This window comes from Anolis carolinensis, chromosome 6, assembly GCF_035594765.1.
Source record: "Anolis carolinensis isolate JA03-04 chromosome 6, rAnoCar3.1.pri, whole genome shotgun sequence".
Classification (NCBI taxonomy): domain Eukaryota; kingdom Metazoa; phylum Chordata; class Lepidosauria; order Squamata; family Dactyloidae; genus Anolis; species Anolis carolinensis.
The window spans coordinates 83,198,348-83,224,626 of NC_085846.1; the positions used below are offsets into that span (position 1 = coordinate 83,198,348).

Consider the following 26,279-nt stretch of genomic DNA (forward strand, 5'->3'; position numbering starts at 1 on the left):
TTTTCAAGTGTAGGCGAACAGAATTTTGGTGCCCCCCCCCCCAAAACCAATCACTAAAGAATAAAAGCGTTGGATAAGCGAAAATGTTGGATAATAAGGAGGGATTAAGGTAAAGCCTATTAAACATCAAATTACATTATGATTTTACAAATTAAGAACCAAAACATCATGTTTTACAACAAATCAACAGAAAAAGCAGTTCAATACATGGTAATGTTATGTAGGAATTACTATATTTGCGAATTTAGCACCAAACATTGAACAGGGATATAGGGCAGTGTGGACTCAGATAACCCAGTTCAAAGCAAGATATTGTGGGTTATTCTGCTTTGATATTCTGGGTTATATGACTGTTTGGAAGAGCACTGAAAAATAAAAGATAGAAGTGAATAGAATATATATATATATATATATATATATATATATATATATATATATATATAGCAGGGGTCCTCAAACTTCAGTCCTTCAGACTGTGGAGGGGCCGAATTATCATTTGGAAAAAAACACGGACAAATTCCTATGCACACTGCACATGTCTTATTTGTAGTGCAAAACAACAACCATGAAAGAACAATACAATATTTAAACATGAAAACAATTGTAACCAGCATAAACCTATCAGGATTTCAATGGGAAGTGTGGGCCTGCTTCTGGCCAATAAGATAGTCAAGTGAATTAGGATTGTTGTTGTTGTGTGCCTTCAAGACATTTCAGACTTTGGGCGAGCCTAAGTCTAAAATTATTTAATTATTCATTTACTACATTTATTTATTACATTTATATCCCACCCTTCTCACCCTGAAGTGGACTCAGAGAAGCTGTATGTACATACAATATATTATATTATTAGCATAGCACAATATTAGCATTATATATTACTATATTGAACTATATCACTATACTGTAATATTATATGTAATATATAACATAATTAATATTATTATATGGTATTAGTATATTGTATAACATTATAATATTATTATCAATATTATATGTAAATACAATATATTATTAAAATGATATAAAAATATATTATAAAACTGAGGGCGGGGGCCAGGTAAATGACCTTGGAGGGCCCCCGGGCCTTAGTTTGGGGACCCCTGATATATAGCACATATGGTTCCTTCATGTGTGTGTGTATCTCTTATATATACATAGACATACACACAATGTGGAGAATATGTAGCAAGGTAGATAGATAGGTAGGGAGCCTGTATGACCGTGTTCCAGAGGCATTCTTTTGACATTTCGCCCACATCTATGGTAGGCATCCTCAGAGGTTGTGAGGTCTGTTGGAAACTATGCCAGTGGGGTTTATATATCTGTGGAAGGTCCAGGGTGGGTGAAAGAACTCTTTGTCTGTTGGAGGCAAGTGTGACTGTTGCAATTGGCCACATTGATTAGCATTGAATAGCCTTGCAGCTTCAAGGTCTGGCTGCTTACTCCTGGGGGAATCCTTTTTGGGAGGTATTAGCTGGCCCTCATAGTTTCATGTCTGGAATTCCCCTGTCTACTGAGTGTTGTTCTTTATTTACTGTCCTCATTTTAGAGGTTTTTTTTAATACTGGTAGCCAGATTTTGTTCATTTTCATGGATTCTTCCTTTCTATTGAAATTGTCCACATGTTTGTGGATTTCAGTGGTTTCTCTGTGTAGTCGGCCATGGTGATTGTTAGAGTGGTCCAGCATTCCTGTGTTCTCAAATAATATGCTGTGTCCAGGTTGATTCATCAAATTCTCTGCTATGGCTGACTTCTCTGGTTGAGAAATCAGGACAGTAAATTAAGAACACTACTCAGAAAACAGAGGACTTCCATACATTAATAAATCAGGGCCAGCTAACACATCCCAACAAAGGATTCCCCAGGCAGGAAGCAGCCAGACCTTGAAGCTGAAAGGCCATTCAGTGCTAATCAAGGTAGCCAATTGCAACATTCACACTTGCCTCAAACAGAAAAAAGTTCTTTCTCCCACCCTGGACCTTCTACAGATATATCAACCCCACTTGCCTAGTTTCCAACAGACCTCACAACCTTTGAGGATGCCTGCCATAGATGTGGCGAAACGTCAGGAAATAATGCTTCTGGAATATGGCCATACAGCCTGGATAACTCACAGCAGCCCAGCTACCGAGTGCTCCTTCAAACAAAAGTCACAGTAACTTTGCCGCTGTGCTGCCATCCTTCCTCTCTGTCAATCCCCCCTCTCTCGAGCCTCCAAGAGTTACCCCACCCCCAGTTCTAGGAGTGGATCTACATGCCCTATATCCCAGATTATCTGGCAGTGTAGATTTATATAATCTGGGATCTGATGCTGGCATATAGGGAAGTGTAGATCCAGCGAGGGTGTTTCCAGATGTTGAAGCACATTGGGCACGCTAGAGAAACTCCCGCCAAAGGCTGCCCCCCCCCCCCCCAAAAAAAACCCCCAAAAAACCACGGATCACCCTCGGAAGAGGATATGGGAACTGAAGGGAGGCTCTAATGCAGTAGAGGCTCTAATGGTGGCAATTTCTTTCCTCCTTCCTTCCTTCACTCACACACACACACACACACACACACACTACTCCCCTCAGTCCCTCAGAGGCTTGGGCCAGCCCTCCCTCTCCTCTTTCCCTTTTCCTCCCCACCACCAACAACCCCTTTATCTCTCTCCCTCTCTCTCACAGGGCTAAGCAGCACGGAGGGGAAATGAAGGCTGCATCGATGCAGCTCGACACCGCGTTATCTGCCAGGTTCAGTGCTATAGAATCGCATTAAGGGATTCTTTCTCGCTCTCCCTCTCTATCATCCCTCTCCCTCTCTCATCTCCCTATCATTGTGCCTGGGCCAAGTGGGCTCCATGCCTTCATTCTAGTCTCCCTGAGGTGTTTCCGAGCCTTGATATTCTGGGATATGGGGCTGTGTGGAAGTGGAAGGGCCCCAGTCCTGGAAGAGTCGGCTCGGTTTGGGTTATCTGTCCCGGCAGTGAGGGCGAGAAGGGAGGTGAAGAGTGGACTTGGCTGAAGGAAAACCCAAAGAGGGAAGCAAAACACAGCTGGGAGGCCAGCTGGGGGTGAGGCTGCGCCTGTGCGTGCTCCTGCCGCCTAGACGCCCCATTCTCTTTCTTTCCCTTCCCCTCCTGAGAGCGCGCTACCTGAGAGTGCACCCGAGTTCGTCAACTTTCTGCCCAACTCCTCTCTCTCTCAGACTGTTCTTTCCCTACCTGCTCCTCCTTCCCTCACGTGGGGGCGGCGGTGCAGCGCACTGGAGCTGCAGATCGTGCAGCCAGCCCTGGCAGGTCACCTCCAGCGTGCTGCTGAGGAGGGCCTCGGCCCGGGGATTAGGGAAACCGGGTGTCCCTAGGCCGGGCCTTTGGCCCACCTCGCCCACCTCGCGAGAATAGCTAGGCCCCAGATAGGTCTTCCGCGTTCGCCGAGGAGGGAGGCGGCAGCGGCGGCAGGAACCATTTCAGGCCTCATTTCAGGCCTTGCTCTTCGCCGAGGAGGGAGGCGATGGTCCCCGCCGCCGCCGCCGCCTCCCTTGGTAAATGTACAGAGGGGCGCCGTAGAGGCATCGACAGCGCCCCCCCTGACGTGCGCCCGACGCCGCCGCTTCAACGGCGTCCACGTTGCACCGGGCCTGGGTGAACTTATCATAGGTTTTCCAGCCAATATTTGTTCAGAGAGGATTTGCCATTGCTTTCCTCAAAGGATGAGAGACTGTGACTTGCCTAAGGCAAGATTCCAGGCAAGATTCTGGAAAAGATCATTAAGGAAGTGGTCTGCGAACACTTAGAAGCAAATGCGGTCATTGCTAATAGTCAACACGGATTTACCAATAACAAGTCATGCCAGACTAATCTGATCTCTTTTTTCGATAGAGTTACGAGTTGCATCGATACAGGGAATGCTGTGGATGTAGCGTACCTGGATTTCAGTAAGGCCTTCGACAAAGTCCCCCACAACTTTCTGGCAAACAAACTATTAAAATGTGGGCTAGACAAAACTACGGTTAGGTGGATCTGTAAATGGCTAAGCGAACGAACCCAAAGGGTGCTCACCAATGCGTCGTCTTCATCATGGAAAGAAGTGACAAGTGGAGTGCCGCAGGGCTCCGTCCTGGGTCCGGTTCTGTTCAACATCTTTATTAACGACTTAGACGAAGGGTTAGAAGGCACGATCATCAAGTTTGCAGATGACACCAAACTGGGAGGGATAGCTAACACTCCAGAAGACAGGAGCAGAATTCAAAACGATCTTGACAGACTAGAGAGATGGGCCGAAACTAACAAAATGAAGTTCAACAGGGACAAATGCAAGATACTTCACTTCGGCAGAAAAAATGGAAATCAGAGATACAGAATGGGGGACGCCTGGCTTGACAGCAGTGTGTGAGAAAAAGACCTTGGAGTCCTTGTGGACGACAAGTTAAACATGAGCCAGCAATGTGATGCGGCTGCTAAGAAAGCCAATGGGATTCTGGCCTGCATCAATAGGGGAATAGCGTCTAGATCCAGGGAAGTCATGCTACCCCTCTATTCTGTCTTGGTCAGACCACACCTGGAATATTGTGTCCAATTTTGGGCATCGCAGTTGAAGGGAGATGTTGACAAGCTGGAAAGCGTCCAGAGGAGGGCGACTAAAATGATTAAGGGTCTGGAGAACAAGCCCTATGAGGAGCGGCTTAAAGAGCTGGGCATGTTTAGCCTGCAGAAGAGAAGGCTGAGAGGAGACATGATAGCCATGTACAAATACGTGAAGGGAAGTCATAGGGAGGAGGGAGCAAACTTGTTTTCTGCTGCCCTGCAGACTAGGACACGGAACAATGGCTTCAAACTACAGGAAAGGAGATTCCACCTGAACATCAGGAAGATCTGTTCCTCACTGTGAGAGCTGTTCGACAGTGGAACTCTCTCCCCCAGACTGTGGTGGAGGCTCCTTCTTTGGAGGCTTTTAAGCAGAGGCTGGATGGCCATCTGTCGAGGGTGCTTTGAATGCGATTTCCTGCTTCTTAGCGGGGGTTGGACTGGATGGCCCATGAGGTCTCTTCCAACTCTACTATTCTATGATTCTAAGGGCATTATTGGATTTCCATGGTCAAATGAAAATTCAAGACCCTTCTCTCTGGGAATCCTAATCCAACATTCAAACTATTACACCACATTGGTTATCATGATGTTACCTAATAAGGTGTTATCTAATAAGGATTTTGACATTCCTCTTTGAGCCAATAGAGCTACCTTGTTTTTTATGTTACTAAATATGTCTTTATAATTAATTGAGATTTTTCTGAATGTGAAATAGGAGTAAAACAGAGAAGTGAGACCAACAGAGAGATCCAAAGAATTCTTTAACGTTACACAAAAGTGAAGAAGGCCTAAGTCGTCATGTCAACAGTGGTTAAGGTGGTAAGTTCAAGCCCTCCAGGTATTGCTGGACTATAGTCGCTATCAAATATATGATGATCGATTATAGGAATTGGAATTTTCCTATCCTCAAAGGTCAAAAGTTATATGCTCATGAATTAAAGGAACCCCCAATATGAAGAAAACTCACCTCCATAGAAGCTATACCTTCCCGTGCAGTATGATTAATATTCTTCTTCCCTCCTTCAGGTGGATAAAAACTTCTATACAAAATAAAGAGATCATATGTAAATTTATCTGTGATTTTGCAGTGCAGAAGGCAAGAAAATAATCATGACCTAGCATGCAAAACCACCAGCAGATATTGGAAAGGTACAGCATGCAAGGTAACTAACTACCTGTAGATTATTTATTATCCATGCACAGATATTATTCATGAATTGCAAGGAGGCAGGAAAAGTAGAATAAATCACATTCATTCACAGGCATAAAATTCATGAAGGTTCAGGCGCTCTTAATTTTCTTTGCAACTCAGACAAAATGTGTATTTGTGACTAACCTTTTCATTGAACCAGAACAAAACTCCTTTAAAACGAATCCAAAGACATCAGTGATAAATAGATGAACCCAAATATCCGCAGCATAGAATTGTGGCTATACATTGGGTCTCTCCATCTGCTGGAGTTTGATTCCAGGACCCAACCATAGGGCTATCATTTTTGTAACACTCTGCTGACATCTGCTATTGCTTCTGCTGACAACTACACAACATTCAGCAGCAGCCAACTTGGCACATGCACACTGGGAATGTAGCTCACATGGCAATCTTTAACAGCCGCATGAGCTAGGCCACTAGCTCTCCATGATGAGGAAATAAACAACCTGGCATCAGCATCACAGAATTCATATTTCATCAAGTTCCAACTAGAAACATCCAAAATCAAGACTTCTGGATTGAAATGGTGGACTTAAGCCAGCTCCTGTGAGCAACTCACTGCAGATGAGATGTTTTACATTGTAAATTGTGGCCAGATTAAGTTTGGTCCTGAAAAAATTTCTCCCTTCAACAAAAGCCATATTTCCACTAGTTGTAATATTAAATATATAAAGAGATGAAATGTTATTTACATAGCAGTGGAGCCCCCAATGCTGCAGCAGGTTAAACTACTGAGCTGCTAAACTTGCTGACTGAAAGGTTATGTTTGAATCCGGGGAGTGGGGGGAGCTCCCACTATTAGCCCCAGCTTCTACCAACCTAGCAGTTCAAAAGCATGCAAATGAGAATAAATCAATAGGTACCGCTTTGGTGGGAAGGTAACAATCCTCCATGCAGTCATTCCAGCCACATGACCTTGGAGGTATCTATGGACAACGCCAGCTCTTCGGCTTAGAAATTGAGATGAGCACCAACCCCCAGAGTTGAAATAGACTTAATGTCTGGGGAAAGCCTTTACCTTTACCTTTTAAGCCACACTCCTTCTCATTACAAATCACTGTGTCTTGAATGCCTTGTTTCTTGAATTTTGTGGGAATTCCTTCAGGGTGGACAGATATAGGCATACTGCAAATTTCCTAATGAAATATATTGTTAAACATCCCTAATCAAATGTGAACATGAAAATAAGTAACAAGGATACATCAGCTAGGAACTATATCCACTGTCATCTTAATGCACTGTCATCTTAATGCACATCCTTTGAAGATGCCAGCTACAAATGCAGGCAAAACATCAGAAGAAGGAGAAAATGCTGCTGGAACATGGCCATACAGCCATACAGAAATCACACAACACTCTACTTCCCATTCTGTTCCTATCCAGAAAACAAAAAGAAGATCCAGTTTACTTAGTATTAAAATCCAGCTGTTGGTAACAGACATATCCTTCTATTTATTCTCTGTTATCCCAGAGAAAGGATAACAGCTTTGTTAAAATCTCCAAAGAGATGTCAATTTAAGTAAAGGTAAAGGTTTCCCCCCGTCATTAAGTGTAGTCATGTCCGACTCTGGGGGTTGGTCTCTTCTCCATATTTATGCCAAAGAGCCGGCGTTTTCCGTAGACACCTCCAAGGTCATGTAGCTGGCATGACTGAATGGAATGCTGTTACCTTCCTGCCAAAGCGGTACCTATTGATTTACTCACACTTGCATGTTTTCAAACTGCTAGGTTGGCAGAAACTGGGGCTAACAGCGGGAGCTCACCCCGCTCCTCAGATTTGTACCATCGACCTTTCAGTCAGCAAGTTCTGCAGCTCAGCGGTTTCACCCACTGTGCCACAAGGGTTCCCAGATGTCAATTTATATTTGCCTTATTTTAGTCAGGGCCGGCCCCACTATAGAGGCAACCTGATGCCGCCGCCTTGGGCGCAGGTCCGGGAGGGGCGCCGTCAGGCTGGGCGGGAGGCGGGGCACCGCCCTGACGGTGCCCCGCCTCCCGCCCAGTGCGCCCTGGCCCGTCTGGCCTTTTCTAGCTGGCCAGACTGCAGCGGAGGTCCCTCCAGGCCGCAATCGCGGCCTGCAGGGACCTCCGCTGCAGTCTGGACAGCTAGAAAAGGCCAGACGGGCGAGTGGGAGTAGCGTGGGAGGCGGGGCCAGCTCTGCCCCCCCCCCGCCCAGCGTGCCCTGGCCCCACCTGCCATGCTACTCCCGCTCGCCCGTCTGGCGTTTTCTACCTGGCCAGACTGCAGCAGAGGTCCCTGCAGGCCGCGATTGCGGCCTGGAGGGACCTCCGCTGCAGTCTGGCCAGCTAGAAAAGGCCAGACGGGCCAGGGCGCACTGGGCGGGAGGCGGGGCACCGTCAGGGCAGTGCCCCGCCTCCCACCCAGCCTGACAGCGCCCCCCCCCGGACCTGCGCCTGGAGGGACCTCCGCTGCAGTCTGGCCAGGTAGAAAAGGCCAGACGGGTGAGCGGGAGTAGCGTGGGAGGTGGGGCCAACTCTGGCCCCGTCCAGCGTGCCCTGGCCCCGCCTCCCACGCAGCGTGGGAGGCGGGGCCAGGGCACGCTGGGCGGGGCCAGGGCGCGGGAGGCGGGGCCGGTGGCGGGGGCGCTTTTCAGCACCCCCGCTTCACAATCAAAATTATCTCCGGCCGGCCCTGATTTTAGTTAACCTGCCTTCTTGAATACAGAAATAATTAGTCCCTCACCACCACCCATTGTACAGTAATGTTTCTTTCTTGCATCCATTTATTAAAAACAATGATGCCAAGCAGTTTAAGGGATGAAAGCAACAGCTATAGGACTTTCCTCTATTTCATGAGCAGTCCCTGACTACATCATTGTGATGTCACATACCACCTGAGTGACAGGGCTGAAAACTGGCACAGGGCAGTACATGACACCTACACGGGAAGGTAGGCTCTCTTTTCATCCTGAGCTTCACACTTGCAGCTTTGAAAAGTGATTTTTTTTCTGTAATGAAGTAGGCTCTGTCCCAAAGTTAATTATTGTAACCTTTTCAGGCAGATCTTTAATGCTCAACCTAAGCAAACACAGGAACTGGCCTCTTTAACCACCGAACAGTCTGTATATGAATCCTTCCTATAGCTGTTAAAGATGGAAATGTACCCACACATGTCCTATCACAGAAATGAGCAAGAAGAATCAGCAGTAGTAACAAAAGCTTTGGAATCCACTAATCATCTGACTCCATTCCATATCCCTCCCAGTCCCTTTATATCACCAGAAAGGTAAGTAGTTACTTCTAGTTTATCAGTAAAAATAGTTTTGTAAAAATATACTCGTTAGGCCGTAGCCGGGGGGAGGGGGAGGGGGGAGGGGTTCAACCCCCACCCCCGAAATGTTTCAGGTTTTGTTTTGTTTGTTTTTTAACTGATTTACTCATGAATTTAAACTGATTAACCAAATCCCCATAAGTGTCCACTGACGTTTATCAATGGAGCATGATTTCTAAATTATTTTGCATAATTGAACTACTCTTCGTGATTTGTTTTAAAAAGTTTCAAACCCCCCCCCCCCCCCCCAAATTTTTTTCTAGCTATGGCCCTGGTTGCAGCTATTTGTATTGCAATCTGTTATATTCAACCATCCATGGCTTGAAAATATTTATTAAAATTTCCCTAAAGGGAAACCTTGATTTTATCATTTTATATAAATGGCACACTTTTGTTACTCTTTGTCCTAGAGTAATTTTATATTTTAGTATCCGTGGAGAATCCTGGAACCCACTGTATTATCATTTCATTAAGACTCCGCATGAAACTCTTCCAGGTAATGCTCAATGATAAAAGGCTAGACCAGTGGTTCTCAACTGGGGTCCCCAGATGTTTTTGGCCTTCAACTCCCAGAAATCCTAACAGCTAGTAAACTGGTTGGGATTTCTGGGAGTTGTAGACCAAAACACCTGGGGACTCAAAGATTGAGAACCACTGGGCTAGACAGTGCTATTTTTAGATGGATTTTTAGCAGCATTGTGGGCTAAAGAGTGGTTAGAAATGGTTCCTCCTCTTCTCAGAGAGAAATTAGATTGGTCTATAAAGTTCAGTTTTGGGGCTGATGCATACTTGCACCAATGCTGGGAGATAGATGAATGGATGTATACTCTAACTTCTGCAGTATTAGATTCAAAATTTAATATTTTCAGTCCATAAATATTGTTTTCTTCTTCTCCTTGGCTTCATATTATTTTGTTAAATTATGAAAAAAAGAGTCATGGCATTGTGGAGGATCACGTTTCTGTGCTTGCCCCATCACCATTGTTTGCAAAGTGTATTTTTGGCTCTAGGACAAAGAAGTTACACTTCAATCCTACTAACCTGGAGACAGAAGTCATGCATGATTTATTAGCATTTGCTTTAGTTTCAGCCTGCTCACTGCCATCATTCAATAATGATGAATCTTTTGAATGCCAAGAACACAGGAACTGCCTTGCCAGATCAAGCCTAGGTCCATCCGAGCCAGCTTTCTGATACCAACAACATTCAAATAGCTTTTAGGGTATGCAATGCTAAAAGGAACTTGGCATACATACAAAAGATCATTATCTTTAGGGCTGAGGAAAAACATTGGTATGTTTTCTAATTTTAGACTGAAGTATTTATTTATTTATTTATTTAGTATATTTATATCCCACCCTTCTCACCCCGAAGGGGACTCAGAGCGGCTTACAAATTAAATTTACATACAATATTATATTATTAGCATAGCACAATACTGGCAATAAATTACTATATTGTACTATATAAATATATTGTAATATTATTAGTAATATTACATTTAATATATAATATATAATTAATATTATTACATTGTATTACAAAATAATATTAATTTTATATGCATATCCAATATATTATAATATTATATTATATTATATTATATTATATTATATTATATTATATTATAATGTAATATCATAATATAATATAATATTATAATAGTACTGGTTGTACTTGTTTGTTATGAAGTTAATGATATTAGAAGTGAGAAGAACTGCTGGCATGCAAGTCTTTAGGGAAAAAAATATAAGCTCAATTTGATTGGAAAGTGAGACAAATATATATTTCATATTGGGAATTAATTTCATCAGGGTAATCTGTGAGGGCCAGATTTTGGTGATGAGCAGGGAATCAGGTGTGAAACCAGAAGAGGATGTTGCCAGTGATTTTTTTAAACAAGCTTTTTTTGCTTTCTCTTTATCCTTTCTTCTCACCCTATGCTCAAAAGTATGTTTATATGGGGCCAGTTACTTTTGTCAAAAGTGTTTTTGAAATCAGGTTTCCCACAGCTGGTCTCAGAAGCCATGTGCAGAATGTTTGATCTGATTTCAGGTATGAGGAATTAAAGGAAGCATTTCAACTTTGCAAGCCTGCAATGAAAGGAGGTCAGAGATTGGCAAGGTGTGACGTCGTGTACCCAGAGTCTCACAGGAAATATGAGCCACCTTACAGGTTCGGTCATGAGAACCACTACAATAGCAATGCCCAAGATACCTTGCCAAGGTGAGTAACCTCCATGCAGTTTTGAATAACTAGATATTGTTTGAATCCAGAAGCAAATTCAGAAATGCTGGTGTCTCGTGGCAATTTTTCAAAAAAAATGATCAGATCAGAGTCTTTGTTTTGTTTTGTTACATATGTTCTTGTTGTGTGCCTTCAACTTAATTCACTTGTAGGTTTTTCTTGGCAAGATTTATTCATAGGAAATTTGTTATTGTTTACCTCTAAGGCAAAAATAATCACTTGGGAGGATTCAATATACAAACATATTCTTCTATTCCCCTTTATTCTCACTCATAAATGCACTATTTTAAATTTGCCACATAGTTTTTTTAGGTAAGTCTGTCCATATTTCTTATAACTTGGACTTTATTTAACCATTCTTTCTCATCCGGTATCTCATTTTTCTTCCAAAATTTGGCATAGCAAATTCTTGCCGCTGTTATTAGGAGGGAGAGTAATTTGTCTTTATTTTTATCTATTTTTAGCTCATATATGCCTAGTAAAAATAATTCTGGTTTATGTGGTATTTTTATTTCTAGTATTTTGTCTAACATATCTCTTATTTCCTTCCAAAATTTATTAGCCTTTCCACACGTCCACCACATGTGGTAGAAGGATCCTTTGTACTCTTCACACTGCCAACATTTATTTCTTACATAGTTTTTAAAATCCTTCTTTAATGTCTGCTCAGTCTGAGACCACAATTTGCTTTCTCACTTCCCACTTCAGTCACTTGCTAAAATCACCCAAAATATAATTTTGCCCAGCTCTGGATTTCATTATGTTCCAAGGGATGCTTGTAGAACATGTCAATGAAGTCATACATGCTTCTGCATATACACAACTTATAAGGGATCATGTCACCTTGACAACTGTGTCTCTTGGGTAAATTGCCACTAATAATTCATTAATAATCCATATTTACACAAAGTTGTCTAAAGGGGAATTTAGTAAACCTTTGTAAGAATTAAAATATACCTAATCATTGCACTGGTGAATAGCAAACATTATGGCAGTGCTTCATAAATGGCAAAAGTATGTGCAAAACATAACTTATGAGCTATTAGAGTACAGTTCCTTCAGCATGAGAAAATATTAATCCAAATAAGCAAACACACAAGACTGAGAGAGTTTTCAGATAAGCACTCTAAAGTTCAGGAGTTGCTAACAAGGGAAAGGAGAAGAGGTCTGGTTTATAAAGTAAAAGCAATATAATATTTATACATACCAGAAAAAGAAGGGAGCTGCCAACTTGCAGAGAAAACACTCTCCCAAAGATGACAACATTTATGGTTTCTTGATCTGATTGGACCTTCCTTGGGAAAAACTGCAGGTCATGGTTCTGTTGGTTGGTACAAGCTAGCAAAAGGTCCTCTAAATCAGAGCCAGGATTTGAAGGAAGAGAATAAGCTAATGAAATTCTCTAGCTCAAATCCAGATTCTGTGAGGCCTAAGAGAGAGTGGTTTTATCTTGAAAAGAGCAGGAGATAGGTCAAGGTGACCGAGGATGCATCTAAACCAGTGGCTCCCAGCCTTTGGGCCTCCAGGTGTTTTGGACTTCAGCTCCCAAATTTCTTAAAAACTAGTAAGCTGACTGGGATTTCTGGGAGTTGAAGTCCAAAACACCTGGAGGCCCAAAGGTTGGGAACCACTGGTCTAAACCGTACAATAAATGCAGTTTGACACCACTTTAATTGCCATGGCTTAATGCTATGAAATAATGGGAGACCTAATCTAGTTTTACAAGGTCTTCATAATGCCTCACCAAATTACAACTCCCAAGATTCCATAACACTGAGTCATGACAGTTAAAGTGGTGTCAAACTGCATTCATTCTACACGTGTAGATGCACAATGAGTGAGCAAAACGTATTCAAGAAGTGAGAGTCGGATGTCTTTTTCTCAGGAATCAGTGCTCCTGGTTGTAAGAGGAAGCTTCAAGTAGACTCTTACCTAAGAGCAAATTGTGTAGCCTTGCACAGGTCTACTCCAAATTAGGCTTTACTGAGTCCAGTGAGTTTTACTCCCATGTAAGTGCACATCAACATTGCTACCTTTTTGGAATATATTAAACCTTTAAATATCTGAGTTCAGTTAGTAGATGGAACTAGAATATAGTAGTTATTGCTTGAAATTTTAATGCCAGGCTTCAATCGTGATGGATCAATAACCAAACAATGTGTTTCTCTTTGCTCCTATGTAAAATCAGGGTTTTTTAATTTATTTTATTATTAATTTAATTTAATTTATTATATTATATTATTATTAATATAATAATATTAATTATATATCATATTTTACATGTAATATTACTAATAATATTGCAATATGTAGATACAGTACAATATAGTAATTTGTTACCAGTACTGTACTATACTAATATAATATTGTATGTAAATTTAATTTGTAAGCCGCTCTGAGTCCCCTTCGGGGTGAGAAGGGCGGCATATAAATGTAGCAAATAAATAAATAAATAAAATCATACAGCTAATTCCAGGTACAGCCGTATTAGAACTGCACTATATAGTTTTGCCACCTGATGGCACCAAAGCAAGCAAAACTTTAACAATCTTGATTTTGCAAATTTTAAAACTAAGATAACATCCAAAATCCACATCACAACGGTATCTTTAATGGACCACAAAATATATCATGATGACTTTTAACATTCTACTACTATCAATAAAGTCAAAGGGTTATGTGTCGTCAAGATGTTTTTGCTGTTGTCAGTTAAAATGGTCTGAAAGAATATCAATGCAAGCATTGTTCACTCCTTCTTTGGACACATGTGGGCACTGGGGCTGAATCTAGGCAATAAAACCTGAACTGCATTGAACGGATGGAAGTTGTAGTCCAAACACATGGAAGAACTAGGCTTTCCCAACCCTGGTCGAGTAGACCACTTAAATCTGGTCTGCAAACACAGCAGAAGAAGGTGGTAAAATTAGCGATTCCACTTTAAGAGAAACCACACTTAAATTGCTCAACACCATAAACTACTCTCCATACAGGTTAAAGAAAATATAATACTAACATATCTGGATGGGAGAAAGATTCTAACCAAGCCTCTTTCACAATATATTGCTTTTACTTGGGAGGATTAAATCACAAAGCATTCATAAACATGGCACAGCAGGTTTGAAATGATGCAATTTGTCCTACCACTTCAAAACTGTACCACTTCATTCTGTCACGTCACCACATACGCTGATCTGGTTCTCAAGCAGAGGGAAAATTATAAGCAGTTTTTAATCAGTTTCACCCTTGACCAACAATATGGGGATGTAGTCGAAGTGAAAGCATGATTCATTCATTCTTTTTTTTCCCCATCACTTCACTTCATGTAATAAGAAAAACAGATTATAAAGTACTGGTAATTTGTGCAAACTGTTATTTTATTTAAAACATGAAATCGAGCTGTTACAACACACACACACACACACACACACACACACACAAATATATATACACCAAATTTTCTCACTCCACACTCTGCCAGGGGAAATAATATACCATATGCTTGGATAGGAGCCCCCGGTGGCGCAGTGAGTGAAGCCACTGAGCTGATTAATTTGCTGACTGAAAGGTCAGCAGTTCGAATCCAGGAAGCGGAGTGAGCTCTCACTGTCAGCTCCAGCTTCTGCCAACCTAGCAATTCAAAAATATGTAAATGTGAATAGATCAATAGGTAACAGCGCTCCATGCAGTCATGGTGGCCCCATGATCTTGGAGGTGTCTATGGACAACACCGGCCCTTCCTCTTAGAAATGGAGATGAGCACCAACCCCCAGAGTCGGAAATGACTAGACCTAACGTCAGGGGAAAACTTTTACCTTTACCTTTGCTTGGATATGGATACCTCTATGTGTAGGTAAATTAGTAGAACCTGGTGTAGTGGATTGAATGTTTTGGAGACCAGGGTTTGGTTTACCACTCAGCCTTGAAACCTGGCCCCATCTACACTGTTGTATAATGTAGTTTCAAAACAGATTAACTGCATTGAACTGGATTATATGGCAGTGTAGACTCATATAATCGAGTTCAGTGCAGTTCAAACTGCATTATATGAGTCTACACTATCCATTATAATGGAGTTCAAAATGCATTATATGGCAGTGTACATGGGGCCCCATTGAGTGATCTTGGGCAAGTCATATTCTCTCAGCCCCAGAAGGCAATGCCAAACTCTCCTGGACAAAACCTTGCCAAGAAAATCCTGTGATAGGGTTGCCATAGGTCAAAAATGACTTGAAGGCACACAACAAAACTCTTAATGTCAACACTACTAATTTAATAGGACCACAGTCCTGTGTATACTTCCTTGGGAAGAAGCTTCATTTAGAATGTCAGAAGTTGCCTTTGAGTAAACATGTTCAGGGTTGGTCTATACATGTAAATGCATGGAGCACAAAAAGGAGCTGGTATTTATTAAGTTTCCTTTTCATTGCCGGAGGGAACCTGTGGCCCACCAGAAATGGTTGGTCTGTAGCTCCCATCAGTTCTAGTCAGCACAGCCAATGGAGAAGGATGTCAAGAGCTGCAGTCACAACAACCGCTGGAGGGCCACTTGTTTCACATTTTTATTTTACAGGCATGACCAACTATAGCATGATAGTTAAAAAGAAACAAATCAAATGCCTATAACTTAGAACACAGAACCACACACACACACGTGTATGTATGTATGTGTAAGATTAGAATGGCAAAAAGGCTGCAGTTTCATCACTCCTCAGCTATGGCCACTTGCAGCCAGTTATTGGTTCTCAAGTGGAAAACAGAAATATGTTGTCAGGGATGGTAGTTAGCAGCATAACCTTTTCAGCAGATCTGTGCTGAGGATCTTACATTCTGCTTAAGAGATCTCTAATCATGAATCATAGAAGGTGAATGAAGAGCAGATTCTATAGTGTGCACTGTACCCTTTACAGAAATGCACAAAAGCAACTCAGATATTCTTCAAAACCAGCAAAGACAAACCTTACTATTTTGCAGTGGCTGAAGAAAACCATCTTGAAGACTGAACCAAATCAAGATTTATATCACTAACCTGTAGTCTCATGCTCTTGCTGTAAATCATTACGTGGCAATGAATCACTTCAGGTTCATGTGACAGTGAATCATTTTACAGTATCTACAGCAGCCAGGTGCAAGTTCAGTTTCAGGTGACTTTCGGTATTGAAGAACAACTTTCCTTTATGCAAGATGCAAAAAACATGAAAATGAATCTACTATCTGAATTGTTTTGGCATGCAAGAAAGGCAGTTAGATGACTATTTGTAGTTGCAGTAGTCCCTCCACATATTTATGGTTGTGACCTTTGCAGATTTGATTGTTTATGGATTTGATTAAAAATGTTTCTCTAGAAATCTCTAGCTCCTTCAGTGTGGCTTGAGGGTCAACTTTTCCCAGTCATGCTGGAATATCTAGGGATTTTTAGAGAGAACATCTCTGTGAATTTTTAGATCCTCCAATGTGATTCTATGATCAGCTTTCAGCAGAAGCTGACTACAAAGTTGTGTTGGAAGACCTAGAAATTCATAGGAAGGTGTCCTCGCAAGTATATATATTTAAAAAGGTAATTTGTGTATTTGCAGTTTATCGCTTTCACTGGAATCTTGTGCCCATTCCAGCGAATGTGGAGGGCTGACTGCACTTGAACTGCCTTAAATACTGTATAGCTAAGGACCTCTTTCCACGGCCCTTTCTGTGGTTGAGTTTATTGTTTGGAAAGAGCAATGGATGCTGTTTTGAGAAATTGATATGGTTCTTTACAAAAAGGTTTTATCTTATCATATTTAAACTATTCCAACAGAGAGAGATAGAATGATCAAAATACTACAATTACATTTCATCTTGAATTTTGTCCAGGCATTTTGAATCTATACCTGTATGTACAAGAAATAAATATCCAGTGCAAGAATTCATCAGTGTAATCTGGTTCCACTATCATTCACCTATCATACACCTCTATACATGAACATGAATCAAATCCAGGTGAAGTAAAATAATGAAGTAATTGCTCTGTATCTCTTTTATGACAGACTTCCTGACCTACCAGAAAACTCAGTGCAGTAAGTATGGATCATTTCATCTTAAAATAAGAGCCTGAATTTCAGAGTGCAATTTGCCAGAATCTCTAAATACCTGTTTATGTACACAATTCACTGGATGATCATATGCATTTTTTCCATTCTTATCATTTCTGAGTATTTTAAGATATGGAAAAATCCACATGTATGTATAAAGAAATATATTTTTTTAAATGGCATTTCTTCATCTACATTCCAATCAGAATTAATTGAATACTAGGACTGTACACTCACTGCTAGGAACCCCGATGGCCAAGTGTGTTAAAGCACTAAGCTGCTGAACTTGCAAACTGAAAGGTCCCAGGTTCAAATCCGGGGAACGGAGTGAGCGCCCGCTGTGAGCTCCAGCTTCTGCCAACCTAGCAGTTCGAAAACATGCCAATGTGAGATCAATAGGTACCGCTCCGGCGGGAAGGTAACGGCCCTCCATACAGTCATGCTGGCCACATGACCTTAGAGGTGTCTACGGACAACACCGGCTCTTCGGCTTAGAAACTGAGATGAGCACCAACCCGCAGAGTCAGACATGACTGGACTTAACATCAGGGGAAACCTTTACCTTTACCTTTTACACTCACTGCTGGGCCCTCTCGCAAATATGTATAAAATACATTGTGTTCTTCAGATATACGAATGATGAAAAGTATCAGTCATCAGGATCTGGTCTTGTGGAAAACCGCTACCGGCCTTTCCATCCCTACATCCATTGCAATACAGATATGAAAGGTAAAGCATAAGTCATTTCTATTAGGTTTCTATTTTTCAGTCTTAGTGTTTTCCATTCTTTTTTGACAGCTAAAGATTAATAAAACTTGTGCAAACTGGGTATCTAAATACAAAGGTTTTGGAAAACGTGATCTGTGTCCCACATGTGGGCAAAAGGAAGTTTTTTTACAACCCTCTTCTCTTCCTCAAGACTCCCAAAAGTCCACAAACTCCACCGTTGTTTTTTTTAAAAAAAACAATACACACAAAGTCAAGCTGCCAGTCTCAGAGAAGTAGTTTATTGTTCACATTCCTAACTCCCACACCCCCAATACATCAAAAATAGACTTATCAGAAACCAAATGTCATGACCTAAATTCATTTCTGCTAATTCCAGCCAGCGAGATCCACAAAGGTGTGTGTTTGTGTGAAGACCGGCCTCTATTGCTCACCTCATCCATTGGTCATATCTCAGTCATAAAAGGCAGCACAATACCAAATGCAGGTGACTAAGAAAACTGTACATTACTAGGGGTTTAAAGTGAAGAAGTACATGAGTGCTGCGTTACATATTTTCACATCTTATTATAATCCACAGATAAAAAATATGCACCCTCCAAAAATTCTGTTCCAGTGTTGACAATATCCTTACATTAACATTAGTACAATGAAGAAAAAAATATTCCTAGATTAAGGTAGAAAACAACTGAAGGGAAGGCATAAAAGTTAATATGAAATAACCCTATGGCATAATATAGTAATATATATAATTTAAAACTCTAAAATAGCTAATTGTTTAAAATCCTATTACAAAAGAATCCTGCACCATTTCAACATGAAATCTTTAATAGTAATCTAATAGTATTATTTATTGTGTCAGAAGCAAATTGAGGATACAGCTATAATGTATTTAAAAACACCAAGTTAAAAACTTGGCATATATTAGATTTCCTTTGACCAGAAGCTGGCCACTTGGAGTGTCTTGGGTGTCACTGTAAGAAGGTTCTTCATTGTGCATGTGGCAGGGCTCAGACTCCATTGTAGTAAGTGGTCTGTGTTTTTTCTTCTTCTCCACACTCGCATGTTGTGGACTCCACTTTGTACCCCATTTCCTAAGATTGGCTCCCCATCTTGTGGTGCCAGAGCACGTCTGTTCAGCGCCTTCCAAGTCGCCTAGTCTTCTGTGTGCCCGGAGGAGGGTTTCTCATCTGGTATCAGCCATGGATTGAGGTTCCGGGTTTTCGCCTGCCACTTTTGGACTCTCGCTTGTTGAAGTGTTCCTACTAGTATCTCTGTGGATCTTAGGAATAGTATAACTGTTTGATATGCTTGGGTCCTACAGAACCTTAAATAGAAACTAAAAAATTCTGTTTCAATATTTGTTGGGAAAACATATTCCAAAAAGGAATTTTTTGATAATATAATTGCCGGGGGGGTGTATTTAAATGTCTCTGAGATCTACTTATAACAGTAGAGAATGAGACTTTAAGTTGATAACATTAAATGTTTTGGGAAAGCTTTTCTGATTATCATATTGAAGACCTATCAATAAACAAGGAAATTGATTATAGAAATTGGTAGGGAATGTTATAAAGACAAAGCCTCAGACTAATAATGCAATCGAACCCCATGGTATAATGACCATTAGATGTTAATGATATTAACTAGCCAGACAAGTTGAATTAAAGAGCTACTTTCTGTAACTAATAAGAATACTGAAGACAGTGTGATCTTTGCCTTACAATGCAGGCTTGCAATATTCTATAGGGAAAAAAATTGATTGAAGAATTTCCTGTCCTTGTAATATTTTCAGTTCTGACTAAATTTTATCCTCAACCGACCCTAAGAGGTACAGAAGTCACAGAGATTCTATTTTTGCTTTGCAAAAGTACCATTGGAGGACACGTTCTATTCCAAGCAAAGCTTATCAGGTTAATTATTACAGCCTCAAGAGCACTCTGTCTTGAAGAATTTCTTGGTAAAGGTATCCAAGTGTCCTACTTTATAGGGAATAATTTCTATATTCTAAGGTGCAAGGCATGTTATCCCCCAAGAGGTCTCTGCTCCCATAAAATAAGTAAATAAATAGAGACCCCAAACATCTCTAGGAGGGGGGGCATTTTCAACATGTTTTGGCTTTCAAAACTCATAAAATGTGGGTAGAAGTGCACCCCATGCCCCTAGAGTACATCATCATCATCATCATTTAATTACTTATTAATCGCCCTCCATCCACGATGCTCTAGGCGATTTACAAGGTAAAAAGGATAAAAATACATACATACATACAAATATTAATAAAATTAACATAGATTAAAAGCTCTAGTAAAGAGCCAGGTCTTGAGTGCTAGGGTGAAAGGCCCTAACTCACGCATGGCTCTCATATAGGGCGGCAAGGCATTCCATAAGGCAGGGGCAGAAATAGAAAAAGCTCTGCGTCTGGTCCTTTCCAAGTGCAATTCTCTAGGACCCGGTACATAGAGTAAGTCTCGTTGGGATGGTCGTTGCGACCTCCGATGATGGGAGAAGGAGAGACGGTCCCTAAGGTACGATGGGCCCTGGCCGTAAAGAGTTTTAAAGGTCAGAACTAGCATCTTATATAGACCACGGTAATCAGTTGGAAGCCAATGCAGATGCTGCAGCACTGGTGTGATGTGGCATTTCATGGGTGTTCTTGTGAGTAGCCTGGCTGCCGCATTCTGAACAATACGGAGCTTTCGGGTCGTGGACATCGGAAGGCCAACATACATGGTGTTGCAATAGTCCAGCCTAGACGTGACCGTGGCATGGATGACTGTTGCCAGAGCCTCATCAGATAGATAGGGTGCCAGTTGCCTTGCTTGTCGTAGGTGGAAAAAGGCCTGTTTGCTGGCAGCAGTGACTTGAGCTTCCATTGTCAGCTGAGAATCTAAAACGACACCCAGGCTCTTTAACGGTAGGCGAAGGAGATAAGGCAGTACCATCGAAGGTGGGTAGCAAGTGGGTCAGACCAGTCGAGCGGCCATGCCAGAGAATCTCTGTCTTCGCCGGGTTCACCTTCAGTCTACTAGCACGTAGCCAGTTCGACAGAGCCTCCAGACATAAGGTGAAATTGTCTGGTATTGACGTTGCTCCAGGCTCCAAGCGCAGAAGGAGTTGGGTGTCGTCCGCATATTGATAGCAGTCTAGGCTGAAACTCCGAACCAAACTAGCAAGGGGTCTAACGTAGATGTTGAAGAGAAGAGGGGAGAGAATTGCACCTTGGGGTACCCCACATAGGAGGGGAGATCTGTCAGAGACTTGATCCGTATACTCCACGCATTGGCTCCGGTTTCGCAGAAATGAGTTGAACCAATTGAGGGCCTGACCGCGAACTCCGGACATGGCGAGACGGTGAATCATTAGATCGTAGTCAACGGTGTCAAACGCTGCGGTAAGGTTGAGAAGTACCAGTAGCGCTGATCCGCCGCTATCAGACTGGCGACGAAGTTCATCTGTAATGGCAACCAGGACTGTCTCCGTCCCATGGCCAGGGCGGAAGCCTGACTGGAAAGGGTCCAGGCCGGCTGTATCATCCAGAAATTGTTGCAATTGTCCCAGTACAGCCCGCTCTATCATCTTACCCAAGAATGGGAGGTTGGAGACAGGACAATAGTTGGCAAGGGTCATGGGATCCAAGCTAGGCTTCTTTAGCAAGGAGCGAACCCTTGCCTCTTTTAGGTTGTCCGGGAAGACCCCCTGTTCAAGAGAGCCATTGATTATATTACTCAACGGATCGAGTAGACCTTCCAGGCAGCTCTTCACTAGCCAGGAGGGACACAGATCAAGGGAACAGGTGGTTGGTTTTGCAACAGCCAGGATTCTAGCGACATCTTCCCTGTCAAGCGGAGTAAATCGGTCAAAGATAAGCCCACTAAGCGGCCACAAAGTCTCAAGCTCACTCAAGGTATCAACTGTAGGGGGCAGTTCCTGCCGAAGCACGGTGATTTTATCAGTGAAAAACTTTTGGAATGCTTCTGCTGTAAGAGCCGTGGTTGCTGGGTTTTGGACTAAGGGAGCCGGACTGGTCAAAGCACGAACGATTTTGAATACTTGGGCTATAAAATATATTTTTGACTTCAAGGTGACCTTGGGGGGCATATGCAAACTTCTCAAGAAATAAATTATTTTCCTTGAAGTACTGCTTAAGCTAGAACAGTATTCTCACTTAGGAGGGTTGACTTTCATAGCATAAGTAAGTATTTTTCATTTATCTCTTCCAGGTCATCCCCACAGAAATGAAGGTGCCGGTGAACCTTGCAATATTGCCAGAAACACTATAGGATGGCAAGAACAGCATGACTCCTCTGATGTAGGTAACATATATTAAATTTGGAATAACAGCATTAGTTGCATTATCAACACTTATAAATGCAATGTATGTTTTGCCTTACATTGGGGTGGGAAGCATACTGCAATTCTCAACATTCCTCATTATTGGATATGCTGTCAAGAATTACTAGGAGCTCCTATGTTTATCTCATCCCAAGCCCCATAACAAATATAGCAGTTTGGGTTCCCTACTTCTTTTCTAGTTTGCATTCCTCACCTTATGCATTTTCATTGGTCTAGTTCATTTTCATGAGCTTGCTCAGGTTTTTAACTATCCGTGTTAATTTTGATGTGATTTTATTATGTTTTATTTGGATCTGCCATCCCGAGTCCCTTTGGGGAGATGGAGGCGGGGTATAAAAATAAAGTTGTTGTTATTGTTGTTGTTGTTGTTATTATTATTATTATTGGATGCAGATTATTTGAAATACTATATCTCCCCATGCAAGCTAAACAAGTTTAATATCTTTAGAGAATGGTTTTCACTCAGTCCTATCCAAGATATAATTGGTGAGGACACAAGAGAAAGCCTTCTCAGTGGCAGCTCCCAGTGTGGAACTCCTTCCCACCAGATCTCTGGATAACCCCCTCCCTGTTTCTTTCTGCCAGCACGCTAACACTTTTTTATTTGGGGAGGCCAATTAATCACGTCACAGAAAGGTACTCAAAGTGCTTGGTGTGTTTTAATTATATTTAAAATGCATTTTAACCTGTTTTAACTACATGCTTTCAATTAAATTGAGATATAATTGGTTTTTTAAAAAAACTTTATAATGGTGTATTTAAAATACACTTACTTTAAGTTATGTAAATTGTCCTATGTTCCCTTAGCAAGAGAAAAGCAGGGTATAAATTGAATAAATAAAAACAATTTATACAATTTTATGTTTGCAATTATTAATACAAGATTTCTCAGTTTGCAGAAGAAAATGATGAGTTTTATGATCCACGTGACTCACGTACTCAGGCTCCTAAACCAGCTGTCAAGCCGCCAGAGCTTGATATCTCATACAGAGCTGCCAATTTGCTGGAGAGTGTCAAAAAGGCACTTTGGATGTCAACTTACAAACGTGACTACACAGGTATAGATTTTTAACAATCTAAAGTGTTAAAGCCAACATAAGCAAATACCGTTTTTTCAGATAATTGGGGTCAGACAATGTCCCCATTTAAAAAACATATTGCTACAGTTTTTCAAAAAAAGAACCAGCAAACAGAAAAAATGTATTTGTAAATGTTTTCAAAAAAATTTTTTAGAAGATTTCATTTCAGCATCAATTAATATCCAATCTTTTTACTGAAGGCACAGGTTCCATGAACCCCCTGATGCTCGAAGATTATGATGCCAAGATTATAGGAAGAGCAACTGGAGAACTGGGAAAATATGTGGATCTTGTAAGTATGGTGAACACTACCACTTGATGACAGAGTTTTGAAACCTACTTTCTAAAATATCCCAGTCATTCTGCTACAGGATTCTAGGAGTAATAATCTAGAAAGTAATTTTCCCTAGCTCAGCCTTGAACTCAGTCCTACATGCTAACCATCTTTACAAAAGCAAATTTTATTAATTTGAGCTAATGAAAATCCTCAAAAGAGTGCAACAGAGGGTCCTCAGTATCTACAGCAGCTGTTCATCTACAAATCTAAGTTCATCATGGGTTAGTAGTGCAACACTAAATTAAAAGTTGCATTAAAAGAAATATAGGGTCTATATCATAGGAAGTAATAGTTCTACGTTACGCATACTTGAAGTGGGCCTCCAGTTTTGGCCATCACATTTTCAGAATAACATTGATGAACTGGAATGTGTTCATAGTAGAGGAACTGGGTAGAATAGCTACTAAGTCTAAAAAAGAATAGGTAATAAACCGGATATGTTTAGCCTGAAGGTGACACAATAGCAATTTTCAGATATGCGATGGCTATCTGAAAATAGCTATAGGCTATAGAATATGGAACAAGCATTTTCAAGAGAAAGGACAAATACCAGTGGACGGAGATTGCAGGGAAGCATTACCAGATGCTTCTTAATAGTACAAGCTGTCTGGCTCTAGAACAGGTGGCTTTAGAAAATGGTGGGTTTGGATTTGCTAGAGGAATGTAAGTGTAGGCTAGACTGCCATATGTCAAGGATACTGTTGTGACATCCTGCACTTCAAACCTTGCACTGAGTAGAAAGTTGCATTAAATTACTTATCCCATCCCTTCCAGCTATGAGCTTGTATTTTCATATGAATAGAATACAAATCTATGTCTAAAATCTATATCCCAGATCTATGTCTAAAATCTATATCCAACCCTCCTTTGGAATATAAGAGCATATGTATTTGCATAGGACTTAAAACAACACTCTAGGCAGCTAACAGTTAAGGCACACAAGCACTGTTCAGATAACTGCATTCAATGCCATTTTTCTGCCAAAACAAAATGTTAAAAAAACAAATATAGTCTGAAAAAAATAGTTAGAGCATTCTTTTTTCATGTGACTTGAGAAACTACAAGTTGCTTCTGGTGTGAGAGAATGGGCCATCTGCAAGGATGTTGCTCAGGGGACACCCGGATATTTTACCATCCAATTGGTAATTAATTAGGTTCACAACCAGCAAGATGGGGAAATTAATAGCTTCAACTGAATTGTTTTGATCAGGACCGTTGTGGTTTGAATGTAACCCCATCTCAGTCACCCAGCTCTGATCCTATCAGCTACCCATTGGCTGCTACACACAATACCTTTTCTTTGTAATGGCCATTTATGTTCTAAGTGAATGTAATATATTTTCTAGTTTTACCCAAACAATTGTACTGGACTTAAATCAATGTAAATGTAAAGGCTCATCAAGTCACTCCTTTTTCTTCCTAGAGAGAATCATTTCCATCAGCTACTTCCCAAGTGAGACCCTTAGAAGGGCGCATTGCCCGAGCACTGCAAGGTAAACAAAGCCACATCTCAAATTCTCAACAGAATGATTCCTCAGATGTTCATAGGCCTTCCCTTCAATATGCTGATGACTCACCCAGATATTTGGAGGAGACGTGGAACAACAGCAGAACATCACCAGGTGCATCTCAACAGGATCCAAATGTGGCCAAAACACTGAAACTGATTGAGTACTTGCTTCAGCCTCCAATTCAGCCTCCAAGAGAGTATCCAAGAGAAAATGGTCAAATTAGGAAATTCCCACAGAACAAGTATCAGAAGATCACGGACACATGGAAAACAGATAAGTTGTACCAAAGGCAAATTGACATTCCACCTGAACCAGAGTCAACTCAGAAGCCTGAGGAGCCCATTTACTATGAAGATTTGCCACCCTCCCGTTTGAGCAGATATATCATATGGCACCACCCTGTCAGCCTCAGTAAACCGGGTACAAAAAATCAATTTGTTGGGAAACAGACAAACAAGCCAACTCCTGGACATGTTCCTGATCTCAGAGACATTCAACCGAGCCCCTCATTCCCAAAATGGATTCCTAATTGTGGGGTGGCCCGTCCCCAGACAAAGTTACTGGATATTCAAAATTCTTTTTCAAAAGGAGGTGCCATCAAGATTTTGAAAGATCTCACTCAAGGAGGAGTAAGGGACCTCCGGGATCACGACAAGGAAGGCAGAAGGCATAAATTCCAGGGCATTCATGCCAGTTTCCTTCACTGACCCACTTCCTTAATCTTTCAGATAAAAGAAGATAAGGAGTGATAAAACCTACACTGGCATTTCCATCAATTAAAGCTGGATTGTGTTCTTTCCCATCTTCCTTTACACTTAACTCTCTTAGTGTTACAGTTCATACATAAATCATTGATTTAATATCCTCAAAACCAAAAGCAGA

The 26,279-nt window shown here is 41.3% G+C and overlaps 1 protein-coding gene and 1 long non-coding RNA gene across 3 annotated transcripts in view; one reads left to right on the plus strand and one right to left on the minus strand.

Moving 5' to 3' along the window:
• LOC103279129 (uncharacterized) overlaps window positions 1-26,279 on the minus strand; it is a 36,539-nt gene that overhangs the window by 5,018 nt on the left and 5,242 nt on the right. The window contains exon 2 of the long non-coding RNA XR_001730424.2: window positions 5,539-5,611. This is a non-coding gene — a long non-coding RNA (uncharacterized LOC103279129). The remainder of the gene's footprint in view (window positions 1-5,538; window positions 5,612-26,279) is intronic.
• Window positions 8,644-26,199, plus strand: spmip4 (sperm microtubule inner protein 4). Of its 2 annotated transcripts, none has more exons than XM_062984180.1 (9): window positions 8,644-8,695; window positions 8,804-9,031; window positions 11,132-11,302; window positions 17,344-17,373; window positions 18,017-18,117; window positions 22,338-22,426; window positions 23,363-23,528; window positions 23,750-23,841; window positions 25,310-26,199. In XM_062984180.1, exons 2-9 carry the CDS (start codon window positions 8,898-8,900, stop codon window positions 26,102-26,104), a joined length of 1,578 nt encoding a protein of 525 aa, XP_062840250.1. In that variant the 5' UTR covers window positions 8,644-8,695; window positions 8,804-8,897; the 3' UTR covers window positions 26,105-26,199. The 2 variants fall into 2 exon arrangements, with proteins under 2 accessions (XP_062840250.1, XP_062840249.1); XM_062984179.1 differs by having other exon boundaries at window positions 8,649-8,695; window positions 23,354-23,528.

Coding starts and splice junctions, on each gene's coding strand:
- spmip4 (XM_062984179.1), top strand. CDS start 8,898: ATGGAAATGTACCCACACATGTCCTATCACAGAAATGAGCAAGAAGAA. Junction 11,303..17,343: donor GCCCAAGATACCTTGCCAAG/GTGAGTAACCTC, acceptor CTTTTATGACAG/ACTTCCTGACCTACCAGAAA. Junction 18,118..22,337: donor TTGCAATACAGATATGAAAG/GTAAAGCATAAG, acceptor TATCTCTTCCAG/GTCATCCCCACAGAAATGAA.